This window comes from Erithacus rubecula (genome assembly GCF_903797595.1).
Source record: "Erithacus rubecula genome assembly, chromosome: 5".
Classification (NCBI taxonomy): domain Eukaryota; kingdom Metazoa; phylum Chordata; class Aves; order Passeriformes; family Muscicapidae; genus Erithacus; species Erithacus rubecula.
Genome location: NC_136687.1, coordinates 22,870,603 through 22,881,727, shown reverse-complemented (window position 1 = coordinate 22,881,727; position 11,125 = coordinate 22,870,603). Strand labels below are relative to the sequence as shown.

The 11,125-nt window shown below is 38.0% G+C and overlaps 1 protein-coding gene across 6 annotated transcripts; it reads left to right on the top strand.

Moving 5' to 3' along the window:
- The first annotated feature begins 1,724 nt into the window (after window positions 1-1,724).
- On the top strand, window positions 1,725-9,491 carry GNPDA2 (glucosamine-6-phosphate deaminase 2). Of its 6 annotated transcripts, none has more exons than XM_079306923.1 (7): window positions 1,725-1,874; window positions 3,272-3,436; window positions 3,732-3,833; window positions 4,318-4,500; window positions 4,814-4,998; window positions 5,092-5,266; window positions 8,461-9,491. In XM_079306923.1, the coding sequence occupies exons 2-7, from the start codon at window positions 3,313-3,315 to the stop codon at window positions 8,517-8,519; spliced, it is 828 nt and encodes a 275-aa protein (XP_079163049.1). In that variant the 5' UTR covers window positions 1,725-1,874; window positions 3,272-3,312; the 3' UTR covers window positions 8,520-9,491. The 6 variants fall into 6 exon arrangements, with proteins under 6 accessions (XP_079163049.1, XP_079163045.1, XP_079163046.1 ...); XM_079306920.1 differs by adding an exon at window positions 2,772-2,848 and having other exon boundaries at window positions 1,747-1,874; window positions 3,272-3,440; window positions 3,736-3,833; window positions 4,814-5,266; XM_079306919.1 differs by having other exon boundaries at window positions 1,731-1,874; window positions 3,272-3,440; window positions 3,736-3,833; window positions 4,814-5,266.
- The last annotated feature ends 1,634 nt before the right edge of the window (window positions 9,492-11,125 follow it).

The following is an 11,125-nucleotide window of genomic DNA, read 5'->3' as shown; positions in this document are numbered from 1 at the left end:
AAGGCAGTTTGATTTTTAAAAAAAGGCTGTGCACGGCAGCAAACGAAAACACATTATTTTTTCTCTACTTCCCATCAGCAGGCAATATTCAGCTATTTCCCAGGAAGCAGGGCTTCAGTGTGTGTACCATAATAACACAGGCCTGGCTGTCCTCCCCACACACTTCCCTCCCCAGCCTTCTCTTAAATGTTGTATCTGAGCAGTAATGTGTCGTACATTACAGAATATCCTCTGCTCAGTGGGTCAGCTGCATCCCCTCCCAAGATCTTGCCCACCCCAGCCTCCTGGCCAGGGGGAATGTTGGAGAGACAGTCTTGATGTTGTGAAGGGCTACTCAGCAGCAAACTTACTGACACCCTTCTACCTACCAATGCAAAGCACAGCACTGTGAGAGATGCTATGGGAAAATTACCCCACCTCAGCCAGACTCAAGAGAAGTGTTTAACTCAGCAAGGTAATAATAAGAGTGAGTCCTTTTTTTAAAAAAGTCTTTTCAACAGTTACTTGTTTCACAATCTCTACATTTAATGCCTTGGCAAGTATTTTCACTGCAACATTTTTTGTTCTTACAGTCTTTCCTACATGTCAACACCCATTTGAGTAATTTTCCTTCATTGGCCCCAGCTCTGTGCCCAGTAAATTGATTTATCCTGGTCTTTTATTATGGTAAAGCATCACTGAAGCCTACAGTACAGGCATACACATATATTCAGAATGATGTTGCATGCTCACTGCCCTACTCATTTCCCCACTCAATTCTGAAGCCTTTCAGACTATTATCACTTTACACACATCAGGATCTATTGCCCCACACCTGTTTAATTATAGCTTAGCTAAGGCTATGGAAATAAATGACTGCTTTTAAAGCAAAAAGAGAGTCACAGAATTGTTAGGTTGGAAGGGAGCTCATCTGCTCCAACCCCCCTGCTGAGGCAAGGGTCACCTGGAGCAGGTGACACAAGAATGTGCCCAGGTGGGGTTTGGATCTCCAGACAGGGGAAACTTCATGACCTCCCTGGGCAGCCTGTTCCAGTGCTCTGCCACTCTCAAGGTACAGAAGTTTTTCTTGTCAAGGTGGAACTTTTTGTTTTTTAGTAGATGGCCATTATTCCTTGTCCTGTAACTGGGCATCACCAAAAAGGGTCTGGCATCATCCTCTGACACCCACCTTTGAGATATTTACATTCCCTGATGAGACTCCCTCCCAGTTTTCTTTTCTAGGCTGAACAGGCTCAGCTCCTGCAGTCTCTCCTCAGGAGATGCTCCACACCCCTCATCTTTGCGGCTCCACTGGACCCTCCCCAGTAGCTCCTTGCCTTTCTTGTCCCCAGGATCCCAGAATTACACCCAGCGCTTCAGAAGTGCCTCACCAGGGCGGAGCAGAGGCCCCTCTGGACCTGCTGGCCACACTGTTCCCGATGCACCCCAGTAATTTATAACACCAGCTTTATACCGCAGGCTTTCCGGGCCACAGGGCACTGCCGGGTTATGGCCAGCCTGTGATTCACAGAGACGCTGATGCTTCGCATCGCTAATTTTTTTTCCAGTAACTACGCGCGCCTCCTTGGGCAGCTGCATCATGTAAACACTGAGGTTACCGGGGAACCTCTTTTATTAGGCTGCAAAGCGCCCCGCAGAGAGCGGCTCCACGAGGCGCCGCCGCTCCCCCGTGCCCGGGACACAGCCGGAAATGGGGCGGGCAGCGGAGCCCGTTTCCCCTCCTCGCCTGGCGCTTCCGGGTCGCGCCAGGGTTCCGCTGGAGGCGGCGGGGCGGGAGCTGCGGGGCGGGCGGCGGTTCCCGTCCTCCTCCTCCTCTCCTTCATCCTCCTCCTCCTCGTCGTGGTGCCTCCGCTGGGCGCCGCGGGCTGTGCCGGGTGAGCGGGGCCGGGCGGGGCCGGGCGCGCCGCCGGCGGGCGGGCAAGGGGAGGCCGCGGGCCCGGGGCTGCTGTGCCGGCGGCGCTCCGGCTGCAGGGTCTCTTCCTCTGCCAGTGTACGTTTATCACCCCTGCTCCAGCAGACAAAACCAAAAAATGTGTCCTTAGCCGAAAATTCGCGGTGGTTCTGCTGCCGTCCGTGGGTCCCCGCTCTTGGAGAGCATCTGCGTATCCCAATGTAAAAGTGCTGGGATTTTATGACACCGCCCGAGAGCCGCGGGTCTGTTCCTGCCGGCTTGCTTTTCCTCTCGGGGATGTGTGTTAGCTCTGTTGGGTGTGTGTGCGATAGCGTGGCCTCGGCAAAGGTGAGTTTGACTTGTCACGACTCCTCTGTCCCGGGAGATGGAGCGGCACAGGCAGCGCACGGTGATGATCGCTTTCCTCCTTCTTTAGGGGGACAAACGTGGTACCCTGTTAAGTACTTTAATTCATATCTGCTTTGAAACCTTGGGGGTCAGCTAAAAGTAGTATGGTCTGTGGCACAGGAGGCCCTAGGCTTCTGGCAAGTGTGTTGTGTTCTGGATGATGCTGATTCCCAGTCCTGGAAACGAAGAGGAACACATCCCAAACTGGTGACAGAGCATCAGTCTTTCTGGAGTAATTACCGGACTCTGTTAAACAGAAATAAATGGAAAAATGAGTTTTACTTAAATGCAAGAGATGCTTGTATACTTCTGGCAACCAAGCTTGTTTTCTTGTATCATCTTTAAAGTTGATACAATTGCATGAAAAGCCTTTTAAATTGCTGTTTATGTGGCAAAGAAAAACATCATATTTTTTTCCTGTGACTTGTAAACATTTTGAATATCTCTAATGCTTTAACTTTTTTTTTTGCAGATTAATAAACTTACTGAAGGACTGTTAAGGAGCTAGAATGGGAGTGAAAGGAGCTTTAATTATTTAGTCTCAATTAGGTATTTAGATTATAGAAACATGGGATTGCTCTGGGTCTTTTATTTTGAAGTTGTAGACATTCAGCTGGTCCTAAGAAACAGGAACTAATCTTGGTATTTGAGTATTTCCTCTTTTCTGATAATAACACTTGACAGAAATAATGAAGTTCAAAATGACTTGTTCTCATCTTGTTTTAGCTTTTCCCTATTAATTGCTTTAAAATAACCTGTGGATTTTAATAAATATTTTTATTGCAATCTTATAATTTGGATTCTGTAGCCTTTCTCTTGATTGTCTAGCTTGAACTAGCACTACAAGAGTGTGGTATGCTAATGCAAGTCATTGGTATGAAAGATGATTTTTTTTTTAATCTGCCCTGTAATCTAAGATAATGTAAACTACTTGCATGGTGTTTATTTTTAAAACTTCAACATTTTCTCCAGGTTTTAAGTTTGTTTTATCCTACAAGTTCCTCACTGCCATAATGAGGCTAGTAATTCTTGAAGATTATGATCAGGCTAGTGAATGGGCAGCCAAATACATCTGTAATCGTATTATCCAGTTCAAGCCAAGTCAAGGAAGATACTTCACGCTTGGTCTACCAACAGGCAAGTTTTATTCAAAGTCTTTGTAAATAACTTAGTCTAGAACAATATTTGTATCACTGCTAGAAGATACAGTATTTTAAAGAACATAAGTATTATTTTTGTTAATATTCTTTTTTAAATATGGATTTTATTTCTGTGAAAAGTTGTGATAGTTTGAGAAACGGATAAATGCTAAATGGGAATCAGCAGATTGTATGTTGAAAAGCACTGTAGCAAACTTTGACTGTGAAGACATTTAAATACACTGAAAATGTTGTGCAGATACACAGAACAGTAGAAAACCTTTATTTAACAGGGAGTACACCTTTGGGATGCTACAAAAAGCTGATAGAGTATCACAAAAATGGAGATCTCTCTTTCAAATATGTAAAGACTTTCAACATGGATGAATATGTAGGTAAGATGTGCTATTATTTGAGAACATACTATAATATTTTGGGGTTTTTTTCTCCTTATAAAAAACTATTAAATACTTTGTCAAAGAACCAGGTTAGTCTAGTATGTTTTTACTCCTGTATTAGACTGGTGTCCAATCATTTTTTGCTATTCCTTTATCTACAAAAATGCAAAATTAAACACTGGGCTAAATTCAGTGTTTCACAGTACTTCTATGTAAATTATATTGTCATATATTTTTAATATTGGGACTGCATTTCTTTTGAAGACTTTACACTCTGGGATAAGATGTGTGTGGAGGGAACAAGGTTGTGCATGCCAACAGGAAACCTTTCTTCTCAATGTAGTTTCAAATCTTGCTTTGTTTGCTTGGTTTATTTGACTCAGCTTTGCCTTGCATGCCTTGCATCAGTTACATACAGACTAGAATTAAGGCTGTTTGGTTAAATCTTGTCATATGATAATTTCACTCTAAATGATTTCAGGGCTTCCCAGAAATCATCCAGAGAGCTATCACTCCTATATGTGGAATAACTTCTTTAAGCATATTGACATAGATCCGAATAATGCTCATATCCTTGATGGGAATGCACCAGACTTACAGGCGGAATGTGATGCATTTGAAAAGAAAATTGAAGAAGCAGGGGGGATTGATCTGTTTGTTGGAGGTATGAGGAAATGCTCTATGGTTAGTTACAATTCCAGCATGCACACCAATTTTTTAATCACTGTTTTCATAACTTGACTAAAGCCCAGGTTTTTTCAATAATTGTCTAAGAAAGTTCTGTAACTAACAAAGAATCAATATAAATTCCAAAACAGATTGGTTGGTGTCCAAGTTTCTAATGACTTAAGTAAGTTTTTCTTTGAAAATGGAGAACCAAAAGGAAAGTATGAGCCCTTTTTTATTTATTTACAATGTTTGAGGATATGTGTTGACTCTGAGGTCTGCAATGATTTATTTTTTTTAACTTTGAAAAGGCATTGGTCCAGATGGCCACATTGCATTCAATGAACCCGGATCAAGTTTGTCTTCAAGAACAAGATTAAAGACTTTAGCAATGGACACCATTTTGGCAAATGCTAAATACTTTGATGGAGACTTATCTAAAGTACCAACTATGGCGCTAACAGTTGGTGTGGGTACAGTGATGGATGCTAGAGAAGTAAGAACTCATTTAGTTCTAGTTGCATGTGTGTTTTCAAGATTAGTTCATATTGATACTGGGATTGAAAGTAAAGAGACCTTTGTTTTGCAGGTGATGATTCTTATAACAGGTGCACACAAGGCTTTTGCACTGTACAAAGCAATTGAAGAAGGAGTCAATCATATGTGGACAGTTTCTGCTTTCCAGCAACACCCTCGCACTATCTTTGTGTGTGATGAAGATGCTACTTTAGAACTAAGAGTTAAAACTGTGAAGTACTTTAAAGGTGAGCACTGAACCAGGGGTCACGTGTTTACACAAAACTGACAGCTTTGAAATTATATTGATTTAAATCTGAGCCTTCCAACACTTTGCAGTCACTAATGTTATATAATGTTATATAGTCAAAATATTAAATATTAACTTATTTCTTGTGTTTGGAAATTGCCAGGAGGCATAACTTGTGCTACCTACATTCCAGACAAATCTACTTGGGAAGAGTTATTTCCTTTGCTTCCAGTTTGAAACAATAGTTTAGTAATCTTTAACTTCAAACAGCAGCAATCTGGTGTTCCAGAATACAGGTCTTAAGTATACTGGAAAGTTTAGTTTAAAAAAAAACTTAATACATTTATTAATCCTGATACATTTCCATGCTGCTTTTGCCGTGTGCTGTAATGTGATGTCTAGTAAACTGTGATACTGACTTTGAAGCAACCTGAGAACATTTTTCATGTGCAATTAGCATAATAATCTATACTGCCTTTGAAAACATAGCACCCTTTTACTGTGTATGTTTTTCATATTTGTAGTTGGTGTATTGAGATAAAGCAAGTCAGGATATTTGATAGTAATTGAGACTTCCTAGACTGAATTCTGTTTCCCTGAGACAGTAGAAAGTGTGAAAAGTAATTTTCTCCTGACTGTATTAGTACAGCACCTGCAACTGTGTGACTCAGTTGTCTGTCTCACTAGCATGGGTACCTGTAATAGCTGAGGTATCAGAGATCAAGATTGTTACATATTAAATTCTTTTTTAGAGCATTATATCACCAGTGCTCATATATGTATTAGATTGCAGTTCAGACATTTCTGTGATTTCAATCCTGATACCTCTTGTGGCCAGCTTGTTAATTTTGGATTTTTCATTATGCCGTTCTCTGTTATGTATTTGTGGGGTAGGAAGGAGGGTTAGTCTTTTCCTGTATCACACTGCTAGACAGTACTTACTGTTATTTTCAAAGATAAACTTCTCTAACTGCTTGGATAAGTTTTAAACGTTATCCTGTATTTTATATAAGCAGAGGCTTTGCTTGGGAAATACACACCTAATGTAGAATCACTAGGTATAAATGACACTGAACATTGCTTCAAAAAATATTAAGGGCTACAGTTTATGAATGTGTGCTATTGTGTCACTGTATTTAATTACCCTGTAATACACAGCAATAGAATTTTTTTAAAAAATGGTATACTCTAAACTTAATTTTACCTATTTTCAAATCAGTGAGAATTTTTTCCCCTTATAAGATGGAGGAGAAATCAGTGTGGGTCAAGTTTGGAATTATTTCTGAATCTTGATCTTCAGGTTAGACTTCTTAGGGAAGCTCAGTAGTTCATAATACTGCTATTTATGGTCATGATTTATGGAGATTTTTCACCACTTAAAACCTGCAATATGAAACTACAAATTTTTTGTTTTATAATTAAGTACCACACTGGCTGGTAAAAAGATTAGCCTATTCCATTTTTTTTTAACTTTCTGAAAACCTATAATAGGTTAAAATTATGAAGTGTGCTTATGGCCTTACTGTAAAAGGGAAATAATTTTCTTGAAGAGTGAAACAGAAAATCAATTTTGAATTTCCTAATTTGTCTGCAGATAAGTTAGTTCAGGATAATTTACATACTTATATGTGCTCCTCTTAGAACTGTGTGTAGAAATCTGTTTATTCAAAGCATGCTTGAATATACAGTGGGACTTTCCTTTGAAATGACTGTTTTGGCATCTACCAAATCTGGTGCATTCCTTAAAAAATATCTTGTGTTTCTCACTGTTTTTCCTGTAACACTTTCACTAACAGGATTTAAAAATTCTTCATTAAGTATGACAGAAGCAATACTTTGTAACCATTTTTCATGCATCTAGGAAGTGGGTAACTATTTCCTTTTCATTTCCCCTTTTTAGAAGAGGAAAATATTGGTAGGAAGTGAAATGTTTTAAAGCTCAAAACATGTTTCTAGTTTGCATAGTGTATGCAGCTGTTACTCTTTCTGGACAAATGACTTCTATGTCAAATGTATATTTAGGGTTTTTTTCACTGTTAAACTGAAAAAATATTTGACTTGATCTAACATCTGTATTTTATATTAAATAATCACATAGTGATTGGTAATAGATGCTGCATAAGATGCCTTTTTTATGATCACCTAGAGTAATGACCTTAGATTGTATAGTTAACTCAAATTTCATGTTGCTGCAGTGACAATGTTGCCACCAGCTGCATCATGTAGCAAAGGTATTTGAATATTCTTTGTCATAGATAATGGCTAAAATATGCAGTGCTGTGAAATTTCTTTCATGGTTTTTAAGAAAACTATTTTTAGTGTTGCGTATTTTAATTTTAGAAGCAAAATCTTTTAGTTCAGTACTAAAATGGACTTTTACTTTTTGGATTGTGAACAGTGATCATTACTGTTATTAATCCTCAAGGTGAAATGAGGTTAAAAACCTGCCAGTGATCCAATGTCATACATACCTAGATATAGGTAACATTTTACTAAGTTATAGCAAAGTTAAGAAGGAAGCATCTTTTTATTAATTGCACTTCAGCATTTTCTAGAATTAAAGTAGTTGGAGAGAAAAACCCCCTAATCATAGTTATGGAGGACTTTTGTATGACAAGAAAAAGCCCAGCTAGAACAGAAAACAGTTCAACTGCTGAAATTCAGTCTGCACTAAGAGTGGATAATTTGATTTGATTTTGCCTGCCTAGGACCTCGAGTGCATGATTATTATCAAAAGACAGTATTACCACAATGCTAGAACATTGCAAAAGTACTCTAGCTGTAGAAGCCTCACTAAGTGTGCATCTGATTTTTATGGCAAATTGTGGTGTGAGTGAATTATGTTGCTGTTACACAGTTTTTAATACACACACAAAAAACCAAGATATATTCAGTTCAGATGGAAGTATTCCAGATGTGCTTTTGGGTCTGTTATCAGAGAACTGTCTGGTCCCTGCTCAGCTGATACTGAGTATGTCACTAGTATGCAAGTGATACAGGAATGTATCTGCTGTCTCTGACTCTGAACTACTTTAAATAGCCATTGTTGTTCCCTTCAATGAACTATTTAAAATGCGTACTTTGAAGCAAATTCCAAATAAAAATGTGGATAGAAGGACATGTTAACAAAGTATAACTAACGTTAACAAAGTATAACTAATGTAAAGCTGGCATTGTTGCTTTCCCCCCAAGGTTTAATGCATGTGCACAATAAGCTTGTGGACCCACTGTACAGTATGAAAGAAAACTGAAAAGAAGACTGAAGAGGAGCTCCATGTGGGTCAGCAGCAACAGTTTTAGGTAGCAGATGAGTTCACTGCTATGCAATATGCTGAAAACTGTTTAAAATGGGAAATCCTAGGTACTGTATTTTTAAAAAGGTCCAATATCCGTACATGCACATTCCATCTGTTTGCTGTGTTGTGCATTTTGTTTTAACATTTGGAGCTCTGCTGTTGGCTGGTACATCACTGAATGGAACAGAACAAACTTGGGAGAGACTGCATGTTATGTAGGGAGTTGAAAAGCAGAGCACTTTAGCACAGCAATGTATTGCATCTGCCTCATGGTAGAGATGATGACACTTCATTTCCCAGAATTCTTTATTTTTGGCTTGGTTAGTATAACTACATTTTGCATTTGTGTCTCTAGGCAGAATGGTTTTGGCCTTTGTTAATACTATTGACTTGTAATAGTTGTACAATTTCTACTATGAAATGTTCTGTTTACATATATCTAATGTACACTGAGCTTTTGCACTTGGTTGCCTTAAATTTGTCTTAAACAGTTTTTGGGCATCTCAAGTCCTGCTGTATATTTCAGGCAAATGAAGATACAAAAACAGTGCCTAAAAATGCACCAAATTCTTCGAAGTTAAAACTTGCTCCATGGATAAAAGTATTAAACTTCTACAATAGCACTTTTTCTTCTCATGTATTTCAGATTACTTTAGGATTTTTGTATTTTTGGTAATCAAGCTTTATACATAAGGAAAAATCTCAGTGTTCCTTCCTGCAGGTACCTGGTCAATTACATAACTGATGTTACAATTAAATGCCTGAAAAGAGGTTAATTTACAGGGCTATAATATCTGCAAATGATCATTAAAAGCCAACTGTTAATCACTTTTTCTTTGTATCATTATGAACATTGAGCTGTTACAATGAATGTCATTTCCTACTTTAAATGTAAGTAAAACTTAAATATAAATCTCTTAATTTCAAGATTGTTTCATTTGTAATATAAATTGTCATGAGTAAATAACTCAGAATTTCAGTGAGTGATTAGGCACCAAAGGAGAAATAAAAAATTACTGATGAAGTAAAGTTTTTGGGAAAGCCCTTGTATAAAATACTCCCTGCAAAAAGTGCAACTAAGTGTAACTTCAGCAATTTTACTTTTTACCTAAATTACAGGAATGTAGTCTTTATTACAAAATCACATTATATCCCCAGGGATGTTGCAGAGTCTAATCTAGGCTCACCTTTCTCATAAATGATTTTACAGGGTCCTTTCTAATCTGGACTATTCTGTGACATTACAAAAGCATGGAAGAATCTCTCTATAGCAGTGTATAAGCCATGCCTAGTGTTTTGATTCTCAATAGTACATTGACCATCCATACATTTAAAACAGGCATTCAGCTTTAAGGCTGAGTTTATGCACATGTCTTTTTGAAGCCCAAAGCAACATTTTGGAGAAAAAAGTTGAAAAGACTGCCTTTCAGGAGAATGCTGTTTCAGGTAATGTATGATTCAAAATGCAGTGTTAGGTTTGCCATTAGCCTTCACAGCTAAGCGAGTTTATAAACAATTCTATTACAAAAGGCATGAAACTAAAAGTAGTAATGACTTCAGGTGACATCCTTCATGTGTCAAAATGTAGAATTCTATTGCAACAATATTCATGTTCTTTATTCCAGCACATTTTTCAGTCATGTGCATCATTTGGCAATCTTACCCACTAAAGCCCTTTGTGTTCTTAAGACATGTGAGATCACAGAATTAGTATATTTTCTCCCTTTTTAACTGCTCGACCTGTGAAACACACATCACTTTAAATACTGGTACAGCAAAACCTGTTTGTCCTTGAGTGGGTCTGGGACTGTTTCTGCCTCTTAAGAACTTGAATGCCTCTTGTTTTTTGGTTGTTCTCCAGCTTGTTTCTCTTGTTACACTGTTTTATTTTTTTAATTATGAGCGCTATAGGATTTCAAGAAGTTTCAGTAAATTACTTTTAGTTGGTTTTTTTTTTAAGTACTACCACATTATTTCCATTATTCAATTGCTTAAGATACTTTCAATCATTTTAAAATACCATTTATTCAGGAGAGTACCTTCCAAACTTGTCAAATACTAATAACAAACCTTTCAGTTACATAAAATTTAACATGTCACTCTGCAGCAATGGCAAAGCGAGTATTTTCAAGTTCAGTAGGTCTTAAGAATAAATTCTAACTTAGCCTAGCACATAAAGGTTACCATTTTATTCTTTTTCTCATTTTAAGGTATTTTCAAAGGAAAAGGGTAAAAGAGAAAGTAACTCCACAGAATCAGGTACTTTGTGTCAAAAACTAATACTTCATGTACTGTACAAGTACTAGCCAGTTCATTTACAGTTCTTGCTGTTAAAACTGATGTATGTATAAGTCCTCTCAGAATTAAGACTACAATTTATATATTTTTCTTGCCTATAGGTGACTATAGCAAGGTTAAAACAGATTCTCAAGGCAGCTTTAGGCATCTATTTAATTTATTTAAGTAGGTAACATACACTTGATGTGTCACTCAGCAAGTATATGATTTACTGTTTGGATAATCTCTAGCTTACCTTTAGCTTCTGCCTTATTCCTCAGTAC